The sequence below is a fragment of the Myotis myotis genome, unplaced genomic scaffold (genome assembly GCF_014108235.1).
Source record: "Myotis myotis isolate mMyoMyo1 unplaced genomic scaffold, mMyoMyo1.p scaffold_m19_p_16, whole genome shotgun sequence".
Lineage (NCBI taxonomy): Eukaryota > Metazoa > Chordata > Mammalia > Chiroptera > Vespertilionidae > Myotis > Myotis myotis.
Genome location: NW_023416320.1, coordinates 24844034 through 24869918, shown reverse-complemented (window position 1 = coordinate 24869918; position 25885 = coordinate 24844034). Strand labels below are relative to the sequence as shown.

Sequence of the window (25885 nt, the reverse complement as noted above, 5' to 3'; positions counted from 1 at the left end):
TAGCTGGTATCTTAAAAAACTCGTTAGTCGGGACACTCGTAAGTCAAGGCCCCACCATATGTTAAAATACAGCAGGGGACATTTTGTTTCACTTTCTCTTTGAGAAGAAATATGGACACTACAACATTTTCTGTGTAAAACCAGTAAAATAATTTCTGATTGACTAAAGTCAAGCCTTACTATTAACTAGTTCACTTGCAATTGGAAATAAGCCAGCATTTTTTAAGTTTATGATTGTGATCAATTGGTGAGTTTGAAATTGATTTATTGGACTGTGACTATGATTTTTTTTTTTAATGAAATAGGATAGAATAGAATTCAATTGAACTGGGAAACACACACACAAAACCATCAGATCGTATCTTATGTAGTATGTATACCAATCAGAGTCCTCCAGAGTAACAGAACCAGTAGGATATACATATGGAGATAGAGCTAGAGCTAGAGCTAGAGCTAGAGCTAGAGCTAGAGCTAGAGCTAGAGCTAGATAGAGATAGAGATAGAGATAGAGATAGAGATAGAGATAGAGATAGAGATAGAGATAGGAATAGAGATAGGAATAGAGATAGGAATAGAGAGATAGAGATAGATAGATGATAGATAGATAAAAGTTATTTTAAGGAAATGGCTCCTGTGATTTTGAAGGCTGGCAAGTCTAACTTGTGCCAGATGGGCCAGCAGGCTGGAGACCCAGGAAGAGCCAATGTGGCATTTTAAGTCCAAAGGTTGTCTGTTGGCTAAATTCTCTCTTGCTCAGGGGATGGTCAGCCTTTTGTTCTATTCAGATCTTCATCTGGTTAGATGAGGCCCACCCCATTGTGGAGAGCAATCTGCTTTATTCAAAGTCCTCTGATTTAAATACAAATGTCACCAAAAAACACCCTCACGAAAACATCTGGAATCATATTTAACCAAATATCTGGGCACCTTGGCCCAGCCACATAAAAACATAAAATTAACCATCACAGTATGTATTTATGGAAGTCATTCATGCTCTTCACCAAATATTTTTGGTTCTTTCCCCCAGGCACATGGTAGACTTGCATTTTCCATCCCCTTGAAGTTAGGTGTGTCCAACTGACTTGGCCAAAGAAATGTGAGCAGAAGTGACTTGTGCCACTCCAGGTGCCAGTTTTAAATGCCACTGTGAGGTTTGTCATGCTCTCTTTTCCTCTGTCAACGAGACTGTGACCTTTGAGATAGAGGCTGCTCCATCTGCCTGGGTCCTGGAAATAAGACATAATAGTGGAGCAGCGTCCCCAGCCAACTCAGGATGCACAAAATCATTGTTGCTTTAAGATTTGAGGATTGCTTATTACTGTAATACAGTCCATTGGATCTGATTGCTTCAATATGCTCTGTAAAACCTGTATTTCAGCCATATACATGTGGGGGTTCTGGGTCATGATGCAAAATATATATTTTCCTATATGTTATAATTAAGAAATTTGATAGCCAGGGATATAGATTGCAGTTTTAACTTATATATTATGTATCATTAAAAAGATTAGAAACGAAAGAGCCCTGAGAAATCATCTAGTTCAATTGGAAATGAGATTTGTAAGTTTTTTAGGGTGGGTGCTCTCAGGGACATATTTGTGAGAGTCCAGGCATGATGGAGCAGAGAGAATAGGTGACTGGGAAGCAGCTGAAACAAAGGTGTCGGCCAATCCCACAGGGAGCTCTGGAGTTAGGCTGGCCCTTTAGAGACATCCCAGATTGGAGTGATGGTGTCAGGCACTTAGATACCCAAACTGACTACATATTCTCTTTCGAGAAGTGTCTCCTCAAGACTTCGTGTATGTTCTGTTCAGCAGATTGGTTCTTTGTTTAAAGATATGGACTGTTCCTAGGGAAGGCGCCATGACCTTGAATGAGGCAGGTTTCTTTCTGCCTCTCTCTCTTACCCTTTAATTAATTAATTAACTAATTAATTAATTTATTTATTGTGAGAGCATTTAAATCTTACCCTTTCAGAAAATTTCAATTGTATAATACAGTGTGATCAACTATAGTCACCAGGTTATATAATAGATCCTTAGATCTTATCCATCTTATAACTAAAAGTGCCTACACTTTTATCAACCTCTCCCACCCCAGTCTCTTGTAAACACTTTTCTATTTTCTGTTTCTACGAGTTCGACTTTCTGTTTTGGGGTTTTTTGGTTGTTGTTGTTTTTGTTTTAGCTTCCGCATACGGGGTATACCAAGTAGTATCCGTCTCTTGTTTGGCTTAGTCATTTAGCGCAATGCCTGCCAGTTTCATCTATCTTGTGGCAAGTGGCAGAATTTCTTTTTTAAAGGCTGAATGGTTTGCCATTTTATGTACATACCACAGTTCCTAGATCCATTCACTTGCTGCCGGACACCTGGTTGTTCGCATACTTCGGCTACTGTGAATGATGCCAGGCAGCTCTCTGTAGCAGAGGGCTTGTGCTGGGGAGGGGCTCAGCTGAGAGCTATGGGCCACCAGCACTCCCAGCAGCCACCACATACTTGAATTAAAAGGTAAGAAAGAAATATTCTGTCTCGAGCAAGAAAACATTTGAAAGAACAAATGAACAAAATGAGATGGGCGATATGAAATTACTTTATCAGCCCCCAGTAATCTGTTTCCTGGCCCTGAGCTCTGGGCCAAGGTGGGCTATGACATAGCTCATTAGCTACTTATCCTGAACCAGATGTTAATGTTTGCTTCCTCACAGACCGTTTAGGCCCACGAAGAATTTCCTGTGACTTGCCCAGATTTTCAGCCCAGCCAGAGAGAATGTACCTATTAATAGCCCGTTGTGGAATCTCCCTTTATAATGTGGAGCTGCAAGGAGGAATGCTTACAGCTTCTTCAGCGTTTTCAGTCCTGCTGGCTGCTTCCAGGGGTCATCCCCTCCCCGCTGCACGGCGCGGTGGCCAGGAGCGCCCTATCTGCTCCAACAGGGCTTGGGCTGAGCTGGTCGGTTATTTATTAGAGTCCAGGCTTCCAGGCTGCTGTTTTCTGAGAGGTGCAGATGACTGAGGTTAGCGAGCGCGCTGCAGTAAACACTGTGCTCCCTGTAGTGGCAAGGGGCCCATATGAAATTGCATTCTGCTGCCCCCCCTCCCCCGGCCCCCGCTTCCACAGCACTGCTGGGCTGAGTGGCTTCTATGTGTGGGAGCCCACAGTCAACCAGTCAGCTCTCCACACTTTTATCCACTCCTTTCTCTCCTGGGATGGGCTGCGCTCGGGACAAAGCAGACTGTGGGTGGGCTTTTGCTCCAAGAGTTCCTCTGCAGTGTGGAGAGGGCCATCCCAGGGTGGCAGAAGGTAGCGTCTCTCTCTTTCAAGTTTCATCATATCGGTTGTGCTTTCCAACAATGGCGCTGAAACAGCAGCCAGAAGCGGCAGAACTGGGAGCTTGGCCAAGCTGGGAAGGAAGGGAAGTCCACCTCTAGCATCCTCTCTGGCAGCCCTTTTCAATGGAGTCTTCACTTTCCTTTCTGTTCTCTAGGTCCCCATTTCACACTTGAGGTGTCCAGTGCCCTTATGGCTCTGCCAATGGCTTTTTGGGGAGTAAGTTCCCTTATTTGTGAGGTGCCAGAAGTTCAAAGGAACAGAGCCTTGGGCTTCCCATGTCTCTAGTGGACTATTAGATACTACACTATAAAGGGATAGAGCCCTTGATGTGGGGTTGGGGGGACGAGAAGAGGTAAATCAAAGAACTTATATACTTATATGCATAGCCCATTGTTATGGGCAATAGGGTAGTGAAGATCTGAAGGGGGTGGAGGTAGGGAATGGATAGAAGAAGGGAAAGGGGGGACGGGATAGGAGATATCTGTAACACTATCAACAACAACAACAAAAAAGTAAGAATAAAGGGATAGAGCAATCCAGTTTGTTAAAGTGGATTGCAAAGCGTTCCCAGAGTTGCAGAGCTTGTGGTTTAACCCACTTCCCAGCGTCTGACAGCTGTGTTTTATGCTCCCATCCTGCCCGTGGACTTGGCAGCAGGCACTCTATAAAAGGCTGTCACTGTGGATATGTATGGTTTTGTCTCCCAGAATAGCTCTTCTCTTTGGGAAAATGCTGCTTTACACTATTGGGACTGTTGATTCATAGTGTTTCTATGTCTTCAACACAAGAAGGCCACATAACTCAAGGTGAACCAATGGTAGGGCTCATTGCTTTGTTCACAAAGATCAGTTCAGGGATGGTCATGTGACATAGGCCAGACTACTTGGAATTCTGGGGCAGGAAATTCAGTAGATCAATTTTAGTAGATCAGATGGAAGAGTGTCCTTTACTCTCTAATTATTAAGCTGTAAGAACTTTGAGCCTGAATCTTCCAGCAGCTATGTCCCTTCCCTGGTACACAAGCTTATGGGAAGGAAGCCCACGCAAGAGAAGGAGAATGTAGAGAAAATTCATCCTGATTTCCTAACTCTGGGATAGCAGACATCCAAGTTCGCCTAAGGCCATCTCTGATTGCTCCTGCTGCCCCAGCTTCATCCTTTACAGCTCTCTCTTTCTGTCTCAGAGGTGTTCCAGGTAGATGATAAATTGTATAATTATTGTTCCTATTGCATGTAGTCCAATAGGACAACAAAGTCTTCTTTCCCCCCTAAAGTTAGTTCAAGCTGGTTCACTTGCAACCAAAAAATCACTCTGAATTCTCCATCACTCTCTTTTAAATTAATCATGAAATCTTTCCACAGTGCAACTCCTACATGTGATTACTTCCGCTTGCTAGAACTCTCTGGCAGAAACCTGATTCTATTTCTGATTCTTGGTTTCCACTTGCTCCAAAGGTGGAATTGACACCTTGGGCTCTCCCAGGATTACCCAACCACCTTGTTCTAATCTAGTGCCCTTACTCCACACTTCACCAAATGTCAGCATAGCTGACAGAGTTCATCAGCAGGCTCTGGGGCCAAGTTTAGAGAAGAAAGGAGCCAGGGTAGGCCTGAGGGACAACCTAGGTTAATGAACTTCAACTGTTTGTTTTGTGTGTGTGGTTTTTCTTTCTATCCTTGCATCGTTCTGCTCAAAATTAAAAGTCCTGGAAGAGGGTTTTGATTTAACTTGGGTTTGGTAATGATTTAACCCTCAATTCTTTCACTAGGAGAGACTAGGGCACCATGATAGACATAACTGTACAAAATTAGAGAGATACATGTTGTGGAAATGGCTGGTGCTGATAATTATTCATTTCATTTTTTGTGCATTTCACATTTGACAGGGATACTACCCAAGTTAAGATATTAAAATAGTACCCTAGTACTGTCTTTAACTCATATGTTTGAAGATACAGAGTTGTATGCTAAGGGATTATAGAATATATCAAGAAGAATCAACTAGGGCCTTCAACGTTAAGACAAAACAACTGTATACTAGTACATAGAGTTAATATGAAGCAGAATATTATAAGGGCATACAGACATGAATGCTGTGATTTAATTTAGTCAGGGATGATTCACAACATGTCACCTCGCTGATGCAGAGTAGGACGTTCTGAACAACATTACTCCTGACAACACGTTTTGTGCTCTCTTTCTGGCTTTAGTTTTGCCTCTAATGCATTTCTTGCCTGTGTAGATTATGATTTTTGGCTCCATCCCTATCAGATCCTATCAGAGCAATGTGTCTTTCTGTTGCCTAGGTGCTGATCTCGGGCTCTATTTTCTGTTGGTCATCCTCCGTGGACTCACCAGCAGATACAGTGTCTCCATGTGAATTATCCCTGGCTCTGTCAGTTACACAGCTTCACACCCACACTCATGTTTATATTTGCCCATCCATCTCAGCCAGCATTCCAGAGATAGAGGCCAACCTCCAGTAACTGCTGGAAGAGGCTGCTCAGAGCTGATAAGGAGAAATAACAGATTTTAAGTCAAAATGGGGAAGGAAAGAGAGAGGGAAAGTCAGTTGGTGGTTAAGGGAACAAAAGGCAAGGAAGATCAAAGGGAAATAACCTTGCACTCTAACTCCCAATCACAATGTTTTCATTTATTTTTAAAGAGAGAGGAAGGGAGAGGGAGAAGGGAGAGAGAGATAGAAACATCAATGAGAAACATCCATCTGCTGCCTCCTGCACGCCTCCCCCGACCGGGGATCAGCCCACAACCCGGGCATGTGCCCTAACTGGGAATCCTACCAGCGACCTCTTGGTGCATGGGACGATACTCAGCCACTGAACCACACCAGCTGGGCTCAGCATACATTTTTTAAAAAAGGAAGTTCTACTTGAACTTAGTCTAGACTCCAGACACTAACTGTAAAGAAACATTTCACCAACAAAGGAGGGAATTGACCGAGAAGCCGTGCAAGCACTATTTTTATGTTTGCAGTAGAATTCCCTTTGGGGTGGCAGGGGTCAGGAGTGGGGAGACTCCAGCAGGCACGTGAGAGGCAGCCTCTGTTCTTCATGCAAGGGATGGTCGCCGCCCTGACTGAGCCCTCCCATTGTCTGGCCCCACCGGACTTGCCAGGCACACCAATGCATGCTTTGTTTCTGGACGTGCTTCCTGTCATATTAAGAGGTTGACAACATCCAACAGCATGCACGATGTCGTTGATGTGAACAGAGCCACCTCCAAGGAGTAAGGAGAGGGCACTTCAGCCTGTGCCTGAACATGGCTGAAGGGGGGCTGTGCTTTCAGCTCCTGCTTCACACAGCTGGGAGCTGAAGTCAGAGAGGCCCCTAACAATTACATGCATTGTGTCAAACAACTGTAAGAAGGCATAGCCGTTGAGTTTCTCTTGTTCTGGCACTAATAATCTTGGATTGTTAACAGCCACTTTCTCTCCTGAGAAAGCTCTGCCATGCTCAGCAATGTAGCTAGAATGTTGAGCTAGCCCTGAGAGCCGGATAACATACTCACGTTTCTAAGTGAAGACTTGAACACACTCTTCTTGACTTCTGATTCATCTAAGAAAAGCACTACACATGCAAGATGACGAATTTATCAGGAATTAAAATATACCAGCGACCCTCACATCCTGCATTCAGATGAAAACTTCTTTTCGTGTGTGTGTGTGTGTGTGTGTGTGTGTGTGTGTGTGTACGCACGTGCATGTGTGAGTGCAAAGTCCAGCTCTGCCACAGAGCCCTGGCTTTATCTCCTAGTTGTTCTGCATGAAGGAGGTTGTAAGGGATGTAGGTCAAAGGTGAAGTGGGGTTGATGAAACATTATGAGATGTAAGGGGGACACCTGCAATAATGTCAACATTAAAAAATGTTAATAAAAAAAAAAAGAAAGTGCTTACTTGCATTTGAAAGTGGTGACTGGGGATAATGTGCATAAAGATTTAGTAATGTATATAAAACACGTAGCATGTGGGTGGCCCATAAAGGGCATTTAATAACTACCACGACTATCATTTCCAGAAGCCTGGAGTCCTGGAGATTTGCCTTGATTTCTTTTCTGGCGGGTCTGTTTTCTTCTAAAAGAAGGAGGACCCTTTGTCTCTCTGTCCTTGCCATAAGCCCACCTCTCTCTTAGCTCCAAGGAAGATGCCAGACTGAAGGTCTCCTGTGCTCCAGCAGATGTCAGTCTGGCCTTACTGCAGAATCTAGAAAAACCTCATCCACACAAGCTTGCTCCGAGGATTCCAGGAGGGGGGAGTGTCTTTCACAGGTCATCTAAGAAAGGAGGCAGGAAAAAGGAGTCATCAGCAAGGCTGCTATTCTAGGCTCACTGCCGTTCAGTAAAGTGCATTGTAAAATTGGAGGGATTTGTACAAACATACTTCTATATAACAAACATTCATTGGGAGGTTATTGTGAGCTGGGTGCCTTATTAGATCCTGGAGATACAGAATTCGTTGAGGTAGTTCTTATCCTCTAGAGCTCCAAGACTTGCAAATTACATTTTGGCTGGCCACCTGTAGTGATGAGCACTTGATATAGCAATAGGAAGCATCCACATGATGGGTTGAATGAATGAAATGAAATGCAGGCATGCAAGTAAAGGTGTCTGGGTGTTTGCTTGCAGAATATCTCAGAAGGAAGCTGGGGAAATGGGCACTGCATCTCCAGTTTGGGAGCAAGAGAAACCCTAAGAACAAACCAAATGATAGGTAGGGATGTTGAGAAAGAGGAAAGCAAGGGAAAACCCTGATGTCTAGGGGATGTAAGGGCAGCCACCAGGGAAGAGGAATGAGTCCCAGGTGTGGTCTCCCACAGCAATAAGACAGTGATTCTCAGCCACAACCTACCTGCATGTGTGACCTTGTGCTCCTGGGCAAACTGGGTGGGCATGGAAGGCACCATTAGTAGTCAGAGCTACTGGGTTCCAATCCTGGCCCCATCACTTGGCTCCATATGTGACCTTGTGCCACCAACTTAACCTCCCTAGGGAGCTGAGTTCCTTGCCTATAAAATGAGGGTTTTACTGGAACCTACCTCATGCAACTGTGTGAGGATTAAATGAGATCATCCATAGAAAACATTTGTTAGCAGAGCTGGCCAATATTTAGACTGCAATCAATATTAGCTATTATTATTATTATTATTATTATTATTATTAGTTTTTCTAAGACTCTTTCTTGATCCATAAAATGACAAAGTGAACCAGCAAGTGTACAAGGTCTCTCACAGCTGGAAAAAAAACAACCAAGTCTCCGATTTCATGCTTCTGTTTCCATGTCTGTACTAAGATGGGAGTGTATGGAGTCTGGGTGAGCCAGTTCTCAGAGGAAGCAGGAAAGCAAAGAAGACGGACTTAAGTGTGTAGAGAAATCAATGAGAGGGTTGTCATGGCTGGTGATGAGAAACAAGGTGTATTTTAAAAATAAGAGAGTAAATTACCTCCTCCCATTCCATGCCAAGCAAGGAAAGCCCCGGAAACAGTTTTTCACACTGATGTAGCTCAGCCTGACTGAACGAAAACCTGAAAAAAAAAACAGTGGCTCTTTGTCTAACAGATGGGCTGGTCTGACATTCATGGATTCCAATCTTCCTTAAAGCTCACAGCACTGTTTCCCTCCCTTTTTGCTGATAAACACCAGACCTGGCAATCTCCCTGCTTAATAATTAACTAACCACGTTTCCATGTCACATAGTCCTTGCCAAACTTCTTCACCTTTCCCAGAGGCAAAAACACCCAGATGCTTTAAAATCTGGGCTCAGCGCACTATTTTGGCTACACGGGGATACACATTTTCAAAGTGGGGGTAACAGAACAGAGGTCCTCCCTCTCTCTTCCTTTCTCCTCCTCCCTGTCCTATCAGCCCACGTCCCACCCCCTCCACTGGACCTGGGAAAGTGTCACAAGCCACCTTCGTAAAGTTGCTATTCTGAATCATCCTTTCTGGACCCAAGCATTTCAGACTTCAGGAAGAAACAAGTTTAATAGTTAACCCCAAGGGAGCAAAGGGCATTTAAAACAAGATCCGGAGTCCCGGGAGGCAAAGAGAGAAAGTCACATAGGCAGAGAGACAGGCAAAGGAAGAGAGTCACCAAGTCCCGGATGTAAGAACAGGAGCCACCTCGGCCAAGTTCTTTACAGAGCTTTCTCCTTGCTCAGTACATTGATCAGACGCACAAGGCAAGCAGCAGCCTGTGCCCCCACTCTGCCTGTGCTAACAGAAGCGCAGGGTGGTGGTTTTGCTGACGCAACTCCAGCATGAGTCTCCTAAACCTCTAGACTTAGGAAGCTTCCCACAAAAGACAAATGGAATGATGTCTCAATTAAAGTGTGCTCAGGAAAGAGACTCCTTTATAATCAAGGCTAAGTCTCCAATATACCTGAGAACTACAGTTTGCCATGGGAGAGAAAGCACAACAACGGATTACTTTTATTGCTTTCTTAACAGGCTGTAAAACTGCTGGGGGAGCCTGACCAGGGAGTAAACAGATGCTATTTTGCAGTTTTGTGAAATTATTTCCTATGAAATCTTGAGTTTTAAAGATTGTGTTTGGTAAGTTATTTACATGTAACTTTCAGTTTCAAAAGCTAGGTAGCTAATAACGTAAGGATCCAATGCAAAATTATTTTTGCTCTCCCTCTCAACTTACAGCCACAAATCCACAGCTATATTTCTGACCAACCTTTGAATCTCCTTGCTCCTCAGTACCCGAGGAATATAGCAAAAGTGACAGCATAGGTCAGTGATGGCGAACCTTTTGAGCTCGGCGTGTCAGCATTTTGAAAAACCCTAACTTAACTCTGGTGCTGTGTCACATATAGAAATTTTTTGATATTTGCAACCATAGTAAACCAAAGACATATTTTTGATATTTATTTTAAATATTTAAATGCCATTTAACAAAAAAAAAAATCAACCAAAAAAATGAGTTCACGTGTTAACTCTGACACGGGTGTCATAGGTTCACCATCACTGGCATAGGTGATTTCTTTTAATATACATAATAAAACATAGAGTGGATCATATATATTTTTTTCTAACCCTTCCAGTATCTAGTCTATGACTTTTCTTTCAATTACAGTTGAATTCAATATTATTCTGTATTAATTTCAGGTGTACAGCATAGTGGTCAGAGAATCATATACTTTACAAAGTACAAATCATATACTTTATATTTCAGATACCCACCTGGCCCCATACATATTTATTACAATATTAGTGACTATTTCCCTGTGTTGTACTTTGCATCCCTGTGATTATTCTGTAAGTACCAGTTTCTGCTTCTTAATCCCTTCACCCTTTTCACTCAGCCCTCCAACCCTTCTCTCCTCTGGCAACAAACAGTCTGTTTTCTATATCTATGAGTCTGTTTCTATTTTGTTCATTTTGTTCTTTTAAATTCCACATATATGTGAAATCATATGGTATTTTGTTTCACTGACTTATTTCACTTAGCAAAATAAGTCCATCTAGGTCCATCCTGGCTGCCACAAAAGGTAAGAGTCCATTCTTTTTTGTGGCCAAGTAGCATTTCATTTTATATAAGGGTCGCCTCCATATCTTGAATATTGTAAATAATGCTGCAGTGAACACGGGGGTGCATATATTCTTTCCCATTAGTGCTTTGGGTTTCATCGGATATATGTAGTCTATCACAACTAAAACAACAAAAGGGTATATTGTTGGTGATGAAGTATGTAGAAACAATACATAGACGCAATTTTATGGATTAGTGTGGGTCTACAAAATGACAGAATTTTGCATGGTATGGCAGTAATAATAAGAGTTTTTAATAGTAATTTTTGAAGCACTTATGTAGCAGCCACCGTATTGACCTCTAAATATATAAACTCATTAATCTTCATATTAGTTGTGTAAGAGTGTTATACCATTTAAAAAAGAGAAAACCAAGGCACAGAAAAACGTCCTGAAACAAAGCATCAGACTAGATATTTCTGGGACCTGAGTTCCAGTCCTGGGTATACATTGGTTGGTGTGAGTTTGGGGGCAAGTCAGAACTTCCCCAGAGTGCTTTTTTCTTTCTGTTTAGTGGGGGGGGGGGGGGGGGGAGAGAAACATCCAATTATTATTTACTAGGGGCAAGCACAAGGATAAACATTTTACATGCATTATCTCATTTAATCCTCACAGTAGGCAAATGGGGTAGGTACTATTGTTCTCATTTTACAGATAAGGAAACAGATGTTTAGAGAGGTTGAGTAACAACTGGATGTACTCCTAAGTGCTAGAGCTGGGATCTGAATCCAGATCGGTACGCCTCCAGAGCCCATGCTCTTAACCCCTGTGACGTGCCCTGCCTCAGTACCTTTAAGCTCGCTGCTTCCTGTTTATAATCTCTCCTTTCAGGTTTCTCTAAGGCTGGCTCAACTCCTAACATCAGGTTTGCAGAGAGCTGTTGCTCTGAGCTGTTGCACTGCTTAACTCAGTGGTTCTCAACCTTCCTAATGCCGTGACCCTTTAATTTAGTTCCTCATGTTGTGGTGACCCCCAATTTCATTGTTACAAATTGAACATAATTAAAGCATAGTGATTACTCACAAAAACAATATGCAATTATATATGTATTTTCCGATGGTCTTAGGCGACCCCTGTGAAAGGGTCGTTCGACCCCCCAAAGGGGTCGCGGCCCACAGGTTGAGAACCGCTGGCTTAACTCCAGGGGGGCACTGTTTACATAGACTGTAATGGGAATGGCTCCCCATAGGAACTGAGTAATGTGACAACTCTGTTTTCTACCATCCCATCTGGTTTCATTTTACTTCGTAGCACTCACCCCTAGTTTTATTTATATAACTTATTAGGTCAGAGACCTGTCTTATTTCCTACTGTTTGCCAAAGACTCTGTGACAGGCCCATAGCAGGTGCTTAGTAAATTATTTTTGGATGTTCTTGAATATGTTATACTGACTTCCAAGAATCCTTTCCTCAATCACAAAGTTGTTGTAGGACAGAGTTTCAGAAAGTAAGTTTGGGTCAGAAATTACTACTTACATTTTTTGTGCTTTAAGCTTTATGAGCTTTGCAGCAAATTAGGACTCTCAGTGTTATTGACCAAATAGGCATTTATTTGACAAAAATTAAGACATCTCAGAATGTGTTGGAAAAGATACTGATCAACATGTATTACTTTTATATATTGGATGAGAGTAGGTTCAACCACTTTGGAAACTAGTCCGTTGTGACCTTGTAAAGTTAGCATTCACATTTCCCATGACTCAGCAGTTTCTCTCCCAAGTGGATTCCTATGAGAAATCCCTCCACTTGTTCCCAGGAGATGGTGCAGATTGTTCATAGTAACCCCATTTATGTCAACAACAACAATGGAAATAACTCAATTGTCTAATTACAAGAAAAAAAAGACAAGTAATGTGTGTTCTGTAAATTTTGGAAGCCTTGAAAAATGAATTAATTACAACTATACACAAAAACCTAGAAGAATTTTAGTAATAGAATCCTGAATTAAAACAAGCAAGTCCCAGGACATTATCTAAAAATTGATGCTCTTTTAAGAATGTTTATTTTAAAAGCCCTAAACAAGTATTAAGAACAAAAGGAAGAAGAGAATAGCAAACTCAACATTCACCACTGTGGCCACCTTGAGTAAGGGAAAGTGGGGGAAGACTGGAAAGGAGAATACAGCTAAACGTAAGTTGCCAGTGTTCTGTGTCTGACATTAAACCACCTGCTTCCACACCATTATTTCATATTCCTCCCTCTGCACAGAGGTAGACCCAAAGGTGATTCTTACAAGATAAGCTGGACCCAGGGTCATGTCCACTCAGTTTTGTATTCCCAGGGTCTGTGTGCAGTGTCCAGCAAAACACAAATCCTCAGTGAGGTTTCTCGAATGAACAAATAAGTGAATAAATATGAGAAAGATGTGAAGTTCTTTTGGTTAATATTACATGTAGTCCAAGAAAACCCTCACCCCACACTTTATCCTGCCCCTACACATAATGAATTATGTGACTGATTTTCTAATTCACTGAAAGTAAAAATACTGACATTCTCTCAGAGTAGCAAAAAATCATATAGCATTTCCCTTATAGACTATTTCACAACACTCATCAATACTAGGATGTGTAGGGACAAAATGATTTCAACTCAAATACAGTACAGAAAAAGCTTTTTAATGCATTTTTTTTCCTCAAGCAAAAGAGCTTCAGAAAATATCCATCACTAAGTAGTTTTACGAATGGCACTTTTGGCTACATTAGAGAATTGGAGATGAGTCCCATGTGTTGTCAGCTTTATAATGCAACTCTTTCTTAGAATAAAAAATAGCTAATTTGTTCTAAAAGACAGGAAAAGTGAAACCCTAAAGTCACTGTTTTTAAAAATTAACATTTATTTCATACTATACTAGCTATTTTCACCTTATAATTTTAAGTGTTATACTGTAATTTTCAATAAAGGGAGAACATAAATTTCAGTCTAATTTAAAAATAAGCATATATATTAAGTACATATATTAATGCATTTGACAATATCATAAGCTAACTTTGATGATGATCTTCATTTTGGTACACTGCAGATTTGTCCTGTTGCTATTGAACTGAGGAAAAACATATTATTCCTTAAATTCTGCCTTAAATGAGTAAAACCATGGTCAATGATATCAATAGACTCTAACCGATCAGCAAAACTGAAAAGAGTTATTCTGATTATTTATAAACAAAATGAATGGGATTAATATTCAACATGAGAGAACAGTAGAATCACCAGTTTAAAATAGGCCTTGAAAGTAGATTATTCTCACAGCATATTTGAAAGGAATGAGTATCTGAAAATGTGGGATTTCACTTTGAACTGAAAGCAATGATTTTTAAATTATTCATTGCTACCACTCCAACACATTCTCCTTTAAGATGGTGTGAAGTTGATCACATCTAATCTACTCAGACATGGGTATCTTCTTCATGTTACCCATCATTTCTCAACTAGTCCCCTGATCAATTTATATTATTATTTAACAGAGGTTAATGATAAAACATCAGACAATAGAATCATCCAAAAGGCAACCGCAATTTTCTCTCTACAACAGAATTAACAGACATATCAAAAGTGTTTTCTCTGGGAACAAAGAAAACCATTTCAGGGATTCTCAATGAGTAAAACCTCACACGCAAAACACTGCTACACACACACACACACACACACACACACACATGCATACGCTAAAATAAAAGTTCTTAGAAATACTGCTCACTGTTAATTGAGAATAATTCTTGGTGTTACATTTAAGGATGGAGTTTCTAAATGTTAAAGCAGTTCTACCGTCAACACATCACACAAAATACTTATTTTTTTAATGATATGATTTAACAACATGAGTCAACTAAAATGTAGACCCCTCACCTTCACAGATACATGGCACCATTTGTATTTTATAAGTACCTCAAAGCTAAAAGCCTACACTGCAGAACACTAGACTAGAAAGGACATAGGATTGGGGGGCAGGAGACCAGTATTTGGCCCAGGCGCTGTACCCAACAAGCCTCTTGATTTTGGACATGCCACCTGACGATGCCACACCTACTTCCTCATTAACGGGACAGGAAGACTAAACTGTGCTCTCCACGGCTCCATATAGCACTACCATGTCAGCATTTTCTGGCTTTGAAGTTTTCATTAGGCACTGGGCTTCATTTACAACTTAATATTATACTTCTACCCAGAGGTTGGTCAGTAAGTTGCATCTGGATAGCTGAAGTCTTTCAATGACTAGGCAATTTCTTGGTCCTTTATTCAAAAAATAATGAATAAGTACCTACTCTTGGTGGAGAAAAAAATGGCCACCAATTCTTTGCAGCTCCTCCATCAAAAGGTAGAGGTTATTTCCCTGCCTCTTGACTCTGGGCTAGCTTTGTGACTTGCTTTGAATAACCAAATGCTATGCTGTGTGATTTCCAGTCAAGTCCACTAACGGTCAGGCAGTTTCCATTCTCACCCGCTTTGATCTCATGTGGGGAAGGACACATGGAGCGGAACTGAGGCACCCCAGCCAACGGCGAGACATATGCATGATCTTCCAAGATCAGCCATCCCGCCCCCCATCAACTCTTCACTGACTACAAATGTTGGTGTAAACCCAACCGGTACCACATGGAGCAGTGGCTGGGCCATGCCAGCAGAGCTCTGCCCAAAATGCTAACCCATAGATCATGAGCAAATAAATAGTGCTATAAGGCATGTTTGGGGGTGGTTCGTTGGATAACATGGATAGCAATGGACACACTACTCTGTGTCAGGACTGGTCTAGGTGAAGGCAATACCTAGGTAACAAGACACAGTGCCTTTTCTGCAGAAGCTTAGAGTGTAGTTAGCGAGGCAGACATGTAATGGGACAATTTCAAAGTAAATGCTGGAATTACAGGAGTTTGATGCGCGAGGGTCCATGGGAATTTAGAGAAGGGGCGTTAATCCCAGATCTAGGGAGCTGGCAAAGGTTTCTCAGAGGAGACAATAGCTAAGGAGAGTCAATGAGAGAGGAGTTTTTCAGGCAAAGAAGGATATTCCAGGGAAGAGAAACTGCAGGTGCAAAGGCTGGAGGGAGCATTCGCTTTAATTACAGCGTGAGGATGTCATAGGTGGACTGGAGGGAGGCTAAGGTAAAGCCATCTTAGCCTTAAGTAGACTTCTCTAGCATTTGGCCTTTAAACTGGGAGTGATGAGAGCCAAAGGAGAAAACAGTTCCTTCCCTCCTCCCTCCCTCATTGCCTCCCTCCCTTCCTTCTTTCTTTCCTTCCCATTGAATGACACTCCAAATCCAATAAATTTCACAGGTGTGGAGTAAATAAAGCCAGACACTTCCTTCTCTGGTGCTTAGATTGGCCAAAGGGAAGTGATACTATGCCTGGGCCAACACGAGGGGCATTAGGACGTGTACAAGTAGCAGGCAAGAAAAAGATGCCAGTTTCCAAAAGGCGGTCCTTCTCCTGTCAATTAATGAATACCTAGGGACAGAAAGTATTTAAGACTCATCCTTTAACGACGTTATAAACATTTTTTAAAGCCTAATGGTGAGGCCTCCTACGTACTAGTGGTGTGGCCTTGGGCATAAGATGAACCTCTTTATGAGTCAGTTTCCTCAGTTGTAAAATGGGGGTAATGACATTGACCTCACAGGTCAGTAAGAATTAGCACTGTATAATTTTAGCACTGCACCTGGAACAGAGTAAGCCTTCAACAAAGGTCCCTACAGGGAGAAAGGCTGGGGGTGGTGACATGGGCTTTAACATGAAATAAACCTGTTGTTGAATCCAGGCTACTATCACTTAGCAGTTTTTGCAGCTGGGTGAACTTAGAGACCATTTTTAAACTTGCTCATACTTAGTTTCCACAACCACAAGGTGAGGATGATTAATATCTGTCTGGAAGGGTTGTGATGAGGATGAAAAGAGGTTATATTTGTTAAGAGCGATAGCACAGAGATTGGCATACAGTATAAACGCACGTATGATCATATGCATGGAGATGACAATAGTTCCCACATGTAGATCGGCAGCATTAATGTTAGCCATTCTATCTTACTTCTAAATCCTATTCTCTAAAACTACAGATCAGGAAAGTTGGACTGCCAGAAACATATACATGTAGCATCTTTAACATGGTATGTCGATTCTACCAGTACCAATACATTATGATACCCTATCACAAAATAATGGCTGAGGTACATCATTCATATTTTATTTTGTTAATACAGAATAAGAAAGTAACCTCATTGTTCAGAATGCATTAATATGAAATGAAGAAGAATTCAGCATTCCCTGGCTCCTTAATTTGGCACTTTGAGGAATTTCCTCTATACACCGAGCCCCAAAATACATTCTTTTCTACACCAAAAAAAAGAAACATGCATATATACAAGCGAGCTGAAAAGTTACAACACAAGACTTGCTTTTGGTGAAAAATATTCCCGCCAAATAAGTAGCATGTCATGTCCTTAGTCATGTTATACTAGAAATCTAGTAAAGATTCAGGCCAGCAAGGCAATTTAGTTTCAAGTTTTGTCACATATGGGCCAAGTTCTAGAACACTTCACTTAAAAAAGGGACACCCTCAAAGTGAAATCTTGTCAGAGGCTTGATTCTGAAGTATATGTGTATATACAAATGTCTCTGTTTTTGACATTCAACACATTCAGCCTTGATTCCAGAAAGCTGTTATAGCTGATAGAACAAATGATTTTGGCTCAGACAGAGAAAATGGAGCAAATAAGTTTAAGTAGTATCTCCCTATCTACGGCACCCATATCATCACAGAGTTTTTGCTTTTTAACTAATGCTGTAGTTGAAAACATATGTTGAGTTAAAGTTGACACTAAAGGCAGGAATTCAGAAAAAAAAAAAGCCATTTTTTTTTATGGCTGTAAGCTCTTGAAAGCTTTAGATCCTCCTTCAAAATGCTAATTAACAGGTACTATTCCTTTAACTGTTGCTTTAATTTGGAGCTCAGTGAAATCTAGGTTCTCTAATAAACAGTTCCATGTTCATTTTGGTGAGAATACAGTTTAAAGCCTGTAAAAACTCCTCTATTGACTCCTACGAAGGAGATTTTAGCGAGTTGCTGTTTTGGCTAGAGAAACATTTCAACAACTTTCTGCAAATCAAAATAAGAAACAGTGAATGAGAACTACCAACAGAAATCAAGTAAAGCAATTCTATCCATTAAGAAAATTCTGTCCCAAATATTTTCTACACTGACATAAGTTGCTGTTTTTAAGATGTATTACCCGGTTCTTCCACATTCAAAACAGTGTATGAAACTCAAATCAAGATGTGTCTATACGAAGAAAAGGTTTGTATGTCCAGAGCCATCCATGTGCATGGAAGTCTTGTCACTGCATTGCGTTGTGTTGTTTTGGCTTTGCTCATCCACAGCCACTCGAAGTGCCAGGAAGGCCACCTGCTCAGCACTCTAACTCCTCCATGACTTCCATGACAATGGTCCGTGGGCCCGTCAGAATCAGATTGCTCACAGTCCGGTAGTCCACATGCAGCACGTTGAGCCCATTGACAGAGACGACAAACTGACAGACCTGAAGGCAAGATCAAGAAAAAGCATCTATCATGGCTCCTGGTTTTCACAGACCTCTAACAAAGACATTGTATAGCTCTCCCAGGTCACAACATTCTTTTATTTTTATTTTTATTTCATTGATTTCAGAGAGGAAAGGAGAGAGAGAGAGAGAGAGAAACATCAATGATGCGAGAGAATCATTGATCGGCTGCATCCTGTATGCCCCACACTGGGGATCAAGCCTGCAACCCAGGCATGTGCCCTGACTGAGAATCGAATGATGACCTCCTGGTTCACAGGTTGAAGCTCAATCACTGAGCCACACCAGCTGGGCGACATCATTCTTAAAATGCCCAACCATACCCAGCTGACAACTGCAATTCAATCATTTCTAAGAAGCTACACTTTTTCTGGAAGGCAACATAATGGAAAAAGCATTTGTTGTAGCGTTTTACAAAACTGGAATTAAATCCTAACACAGCAATCATTAGCTTAAGCTATGGGTATTTACATTTCTGAGCGAAATGGGTATTTACATTTCTGTAATTTACATTTCTGAGTGAAATCTAGGTTCTCTAATAAACAGTTCCATGTTCATTTTGGTGAAAATACAGTTTAAGCTATGGGTATTAGCTTAAACTAAAGTCGGGATGATTAATAATAATAACAGTAATACTGCAGTGCTTGAACATTTGAAGTATTCAATACATTATCATCATCACAGTATTTATGGCTGTTATTATTCATTTGGACCCAATGTATAGGGAGACCCATGGCCTGGTGTTCCCAGGACAGTCCTATTGTTTTATACCTATTGTTCCTGCATAATTATTAGTTGTGCCTCCTTTGACTTGAAAAGGTGTCCCAGTTGAGGTAATAAATTCCACAAATTTCCCTATTCCCCATCCTTATGAGGCCAACAAAGGTCAACTTTTATATAAAGTCAGTGTTACTTAACCTGTAAGAGGAGAGAGAATTACAATAAGAAAGTAAAAGGGCATCATTCAATATTGAGAGGCCACTGTGGATACATCACAGAGAGCTTGATACTGACCCACAGCCACTGCCTCAAATAGAACGACTTCTCCTGAACTTGGTGATGGCATCAGGTACTGTGTACCTTTCATTAGCTGACATGCATGAACAGATGGTGTATCTGTTGTGCGTCTGGAGATATTCGATATGAGCAATTTGGTTATGTCACTCAAATAGAACAATGGAGAGAACATAGATCGCCAGCTGTCAGTGATCAGAGCAAAACAGAATCAACTGGCACATGGTAGGTACTTACGGTAGGCTAAACAATACCACACCCCCAACGATGTCCATGTCCTAATCCCCAGAACCTGTACATATGTTACTTTACATGGCAATGGGGAATTAAGGTTGCAGATGGTATTTGGGTTGCTACTCAGCTGAGTTTTTTTTGTTTGTTTTTTAAAAAATATATTTTATTGATTTTTTACAGAGAGGAAGGGAGAGAGATAGAGAGTCAGAAACATCGATGAGAGAGAAACATCGACCAGCCGCCTCCTGCACATCCCCCACCGGGGATGTGCCCGCAACCCAGGTACATGCCCTTGACCGGAATCGAACCTGGGACCCTTCAGTCCGCAGGCCGACGCTCTATCCACTGAGCCAAACCGGTTTCGGCACAGCTGAGTTTTTAACAGAAGGAAATTATCCTGGGTTATTCAGGTGGGCCCTGTGTCATCACAGGTAAGAAAGTCAAAGGCAGAAGTAGGAGAGGTGATGACAAGCAAACGGCTGGAGTGACACAAGGAAGGTGCCTCTGGAAACTGAAAAGAGCAAGGAAATGGATTCTCCCCTCAGAAACTTCAGAAGGAATGCAGACCACCTGCGGACACCTTTGTCTTAGACTTCCTACTCCAGAACTATAAGGTCATACATTTGGGTTAAGTCAAAAAGTTAGTGTTAATTTGTTACCGCAGCCATAGGAAAACTAATAAATATTCCTGTTGAATGAACTGAATGAATAAATGTAATATGAAGAAAAAAGGCACAATTAGGATTGAACACGAAGGGGTTTTTAATTCTTATAACTTATACCTTCACTTACTGGGTTGCTTTTTGTGTCACTTAAAAATCCCTCAACAATACGTAAACTTAAACATTTATTTCAAATTGTTTTCTTGAATCAGGAAAAAAAAAAAAAGGAAAAAAGGAGCCATTTTATCATGCTTATTTTCAAGGTAGTATTTTTAGAGCCAGGCTGTTAGGAAAGATGTCATCTCTCCCTAAGTGGTCTTAACAGCTGCCGTGGTTCCAACAGTTCCAATGTTCTGTTACTAAAGATGTGCAAAATGATCAAGAAATACAGGTAGGACTATGTAACATATTCAGTTATAATGGACTTTGATTTGGCCTCTGCGGTACACTATGTTCTGCAAATAAACATGCATTACAAGTAACTACAGAGAGTGCACAGCCTAGGGAAAAAAAATTTTTTTTCTTCTATATTAGCAAGCAAATACATGGAAACAAACAGGAACCGTGATGACCTCTGAGTAGACCTACCTACCTTAGGTACATTTCACCTCATACCTGGGCTCAGGCTATTTAAATGCCACTCATAGGTGGTAATGAAAATTTAAGTGAGATAAAGATGCTTTTTTCCTGCTTTCTAATATTTGATTGCAATTCTCATTTCCCCAGTTCATAGACAAGAGGTCAATCATGAGCTCATGTACCGTCTCTAAACTCAATCTACAAAAAATGCAGTCCCTTAAATTCATAAAGAAGGTACACCAGAGGACATCATCCTTAATGAAAAGGAAGAACAGAACCTTCCTTAAGGCATAGGTGAGTGAGGTCTCTGACCACAGTAGGTCGGGAAAGAGTTAACAGGAAGAGGGAGGCAGGACTCAGCACATTTCAGGGTGTGATCAGTTGGGATAACTACCTAGGCTGAACTCCAGCCTTCCTTCTGATAAGGAGCCAAACCAACCAAATAATCTTGCCTCTAATTCCTTCCCTGCACCAGTCCTGGCAGATGTCAGACAGCCCTCTGGATGGATTGAGTGCCCATGGGATTGTGCAATTACACATTGGTTTTCGTATGTTTGGAGACAGATCACAATTATTCAGTTGTTTCATCCAAAGTGGGAGTGAGGTTGGGGAGAAACACCATACCTATGATTGCACAAGTGTCTTCTCACTGCCATGGAAATCTGTCTTCGCCAAGACACTTCCCTGAAATGGCTCTCTCTCTCTCTCTCTCGTGCTTCAGGCTTTCCATAAAAATAATAAAACATTTAACAAGACAAGACACAGACCAAGAGAGAGAGAGTTTCAGAGACAGAAAGAGTCGTAAAAAGAAGAAAGACACAGATACAGACACAGAAAATAATTAGGAAGAGCTAAGTCCTGGTTAGCAGGGTATAGAAGCCTATCTAATAAATGATACAGAAAGCAGACCAAGATGTCAAGCGCAAATTAATACATTCTTAATCCAACAAAACATTTGGGTGTATTCTAGAGACCATCCTATCAAGCTCCCACTAAAAGTAGAACTCTTCTTCAAATCCATGCAAAGCAGCCAGCCTATTTACTTGAATGCTACTTATGACAGGAAATGCACCAATTAATGAGGAAGCTTTGGGGTTGGGGAGCAGTTGCATGTTAGAAGTTCCAATTAGATGGGAAAAAGGGTGGAGATGGAAGAGGGTATGGGGGGCGGGGTGGGGAGATAGTGATGGAGGAAAAAAATATATATATATAGCACTCAAAAATAAAGTTCCAGTCAACATTATTTGAACTATTTTCATTGTTCAGTTGCTAAAGTGAAAAGTACAGCCAAATATAAAACAACGGCCCTCAAACTGTAGTGCAAATATGAGTCACCTTTGGGGGCTTACTGAATATGTGAACTCTCATCTCACCCAAGACCTACCAAACCAGACTCTATGAGGGTGGGTCCCAAGAATCTGCATTTTCGTTGAATATATCAAGTGATTTTAATAAAGCACTATGTTGAGAAGCAGTGCTATAAAGTATACACTAGAATTTTTTCTACCAGAAGTTATTTTAAATGCTCATCCCACACCTGTAATATAATAATACATTCTATGACCACGAACATTAACAGCCTTAAGTATATAAGAGGGAGACTCGCATTTCAGTTTTTATTATAATTATTACTTGCCTGAAGTCTACTATTTTTAGAGCCAAATTTTGCTATCTTCTAGACTTCAAAATTATTAATAACAATGTATAAAATGCTGAGGTTTAGCACTATGATCAGAGATAATATCCAAGTTGCTCAAAACTCAATACCAACACCAACCAAAACTGCTGCCATGGTAGAGCACATGTACTTATTTTAAAATGTGTTTTTATTGATTTCAGAGAGAGGAAGGGAGAAGGAGAGAGAGATAGAAACAATGATGAGACAGCTGTTTTCTGCATGCCCCCTACTGGGGTTCTAGCCCACAACCCAACCCAGCCATGTGCCCTGACCTGGAATCGAACCAGCGACCTCCTGGTGCAAGGGACAATGCTCAATCAACTGAGCCACACTGGCTGGCCAGGCTGAGCACATGTGCTCTTAAAGTCATATGTCAGCTGCCATCTTTCAATTGTTGATGTGGCAAATACATACCATGTACAGGCCTGCTGTGAATGAGGGCGGAAGCTTTCGATAGCCAAAGTATCAAAAATAAAAGAAGGTGGGCCCTAACCGGTTTGGCTCAGTGGATAGAGCATCGGCCTGCGGACTGAGGGGTCCCGGGTTCGATTCTGGTCAAGGGCATGTGCCTTGGTTGCGGGTACATCCCCAGTGGGGGGTATGCAGGAGGCAGATCATCGATGTTTCTCTCTCATCGATGTGTCTGACTCTCTCTATCTCTCTCCCTTCCTCTCTGTAAAAAATCAATAAAATATATTAAAAAAAAGAAGGTGGAAGGTGAACCAGAGCAATGAAAGTCATGAGTATATTAAGACATATTTGAAAGCTTAAAGTTGGAACGAAAAATGTTATATTTTGATTGTCCCCATTTCTTTAAACCTGCCTCCAAATCATACATCCTGGTTTTCATAATCGGATATGAAACTGTGAAAGCAAAAGCATAAACATTTAAACAAAGCACTGTCTTTTATGAATGATTTGTTATTTCTCCTGTTAACCACGCCTGTGAAGGCCTAGCCATTCATTTGGTCCATACACCGAGCACACTTATTTTGTTTTATGGGGGTGGAGGGGTGTCATTATGTAACTTTCTTTTCCCCCAGCTTTATTGACATATAACATTGTGTAAGTTTAAGGTGAATAGCCAGACAACTTCTGAGGTTACAACTTGCCAAATAGGTAATAGGAACACAGAATGTTTTCCCGAAGATCTTTACACTTGTAATCTCATTTGAAATTCCCAACATACCCCATGAGGCAAGTACTATTACTATTATTTTATTATTATTATTCCCATTTCACAGTCACAGGTCCAGGTTCAGAGAAGTAACTGGAGCTAGTAAATAGTGGAGGCAGGATTTTTACTAAAAAGTCCTATACTTAAGCCCTAGGCTACCCTTCCTCCAAGTAATAGATAATCATCTCCCCTACAATTGGCACTGACACCACAGGAATGAACACCTCACCCCGGTATTGAAGCACCTCTCACACACTGAATTTCTTTCTTTTCTTTTTTTAAATGTGGCATTTGATTTTCCCTTCTGCCATCCTTGAAAATGGAAAAAATGTGCACTTGCTCATCATTGTCACCACCACCATCATCATCATTAGCATAGAAGAACATGATCAGGAGTAGTAAGGGGGCATTTTCACTCTTTGAAGAATAACTTGAGCCAATCTTTATATCTGGGCCAGCCCTGGCAGGGGTATATGGCATTTTATTAGCCTCAACCAGAGTCCAAAGGACCATGTTTCTTTATAACATGCATGCAAAGGAGGACGGTCCCTCTCTTATAGGCAGCCCCAATCTTCTGCTAAACTGAGGTGAAGATTAATGACTCCTAAATGAAGATTTTCAAGATGCCAGGAGGAAAGACAAAACATGAAAGTAGGATGCATAATCACCCTTGGTAACAATGTAGCCTATAATTCAGCCAGCAAGTCCCAAACCACGCCATTTGTCATGGTGATTACATCACCTGGTAATCTGCGCAGTTAACTGGCATTTCCAATTTCACTCACATTCCTTTTCTGTTGTGCAGTCTTTGCTTCACAACAGAAACAGGAAAGCAGAAGATGCAACAGACCGTCTGTCTTCTGTAGGTGGGTGAGAAAGTTGCCACCAGACAATCAGCACAGCATGGGTGCCAGCAGGTTCAATGGGAGGCACCCCCTTTGCTTGCCTATAAAGCTTGGCTTATCCACAGCAAACGTGGATTTCCTAAGAAGTTTTTCTCCAGGGATTTTTCTCCTTCCTCCCTCCCTCCCCAGCGAGCATTTCCACAAGGGTAACGTTAAGCACAGGGAAATGGAGGAGGAACCAGGAGATAAGTTCTAGTCTCAGCTCTGCACCCGGGGAGCTGAGTCATTTTGAATCACTTTGAGTCACTTCACTTCTCCAAACGGTAATTCTTCATCTGATAAGTTGAGCTGAAACTTTTTATATTTATTAGGGACTTTAACGTACCTTTTATTAGGGTTGCTAACGGAGGAGCTCAGGTGGCCAAAGTAGTATAAGGGGGTTATAAATTTATTCTGGAAAACCAGATGGGCTGAGCCCCAAAATGGTGCCAGCACCCTGGGACAGGGAGTCAGAGGTTTTTAAGGGCTCTAGGCAGGCTTTTTCTGGTGAATTCTCTGGGCGGGTGCTGAGGGAAAAGATAATGGTCTTAGCAAGTGAAATGTGGTCTAAGCAAAAGGGAATGTCGGTTGTAAAGTGGTCTAAAGGTCAATTCCCAGGGGAGGGAGTGTTGATTCAATAATTTGATCAGACCTAATGTCTTTTAGCTCTAAAATTTAATGCCAAAAAAAACAAACCCACTTTTATTTATGAGTGATTGAACTCTCTATTAATAACTTTTATTTATTGCTTATTGATATGCCAAGAACTAAGCTAGGAGCTCGCGTATGTTAAATTTGGGAAGGAGACGTTATTTTTAGATTTGTAAACTGAAGTTCAGAACAATACAAATGAAAGAATGTAAGATGATAATCTCACAAGCACTTCTATGTTTTAGATATATAAGTAATAACAACAAAAACATCTAAAGACAGAATATAAAGCTATATTCTATTACGAAACTTAAGTAGTGCCCTGACCAGTTTGGCTCAGTGGATAGAGCATCGGCCTGCAGACTCAGAGGTCCCAGGTTCGATTCCGGTCAAGGGCATGTACCTTGGATGCGAGCGCATACCCAGTGGGGAGTGTGCAGGAGGCAGCTGATCGATGTTTCTCTCTCATCAATGTTTCTGACTCTCTATCCCTCTCCCTTCTTCTCTGTAAAAAATCAATAATATATATATATAATTTATATATATATATATATATATATATATATATATATATATAT

At 41.2% G+C, this 25885-nt stretch overlaps 1 protein-coding gene across 3 annotated transcripts in view; it reads right to left on the bottom strand.

Moving 5' to 3' along the window:
* Nucleotides 1–13481: 13481 nt before the first annotated feature.
* Nucleotides 13482–25885, bottom strand: part of DEPTOR (DEP domain containing MTOR interacting protein) — a 130670-nt gene continuing 118266 nt past the window's right edge. For 2 of the 3 annotated variants that reach the window (XM_036338163.1, XM_036338164.1), the window contains one exon: nt 13482–18407. In XM_036338163.1, the coding sequence (XP_036194056.1) occupies nt 18279–18407 (129 nt within the window). In that variant the 3' untranslated portion in view covers nt 13482–18278. The remainder of the gene's footprint in view (nt 18408–25885) is intronic. The other variant, XR_004972472.1, reaches the window with a different exon arrangement.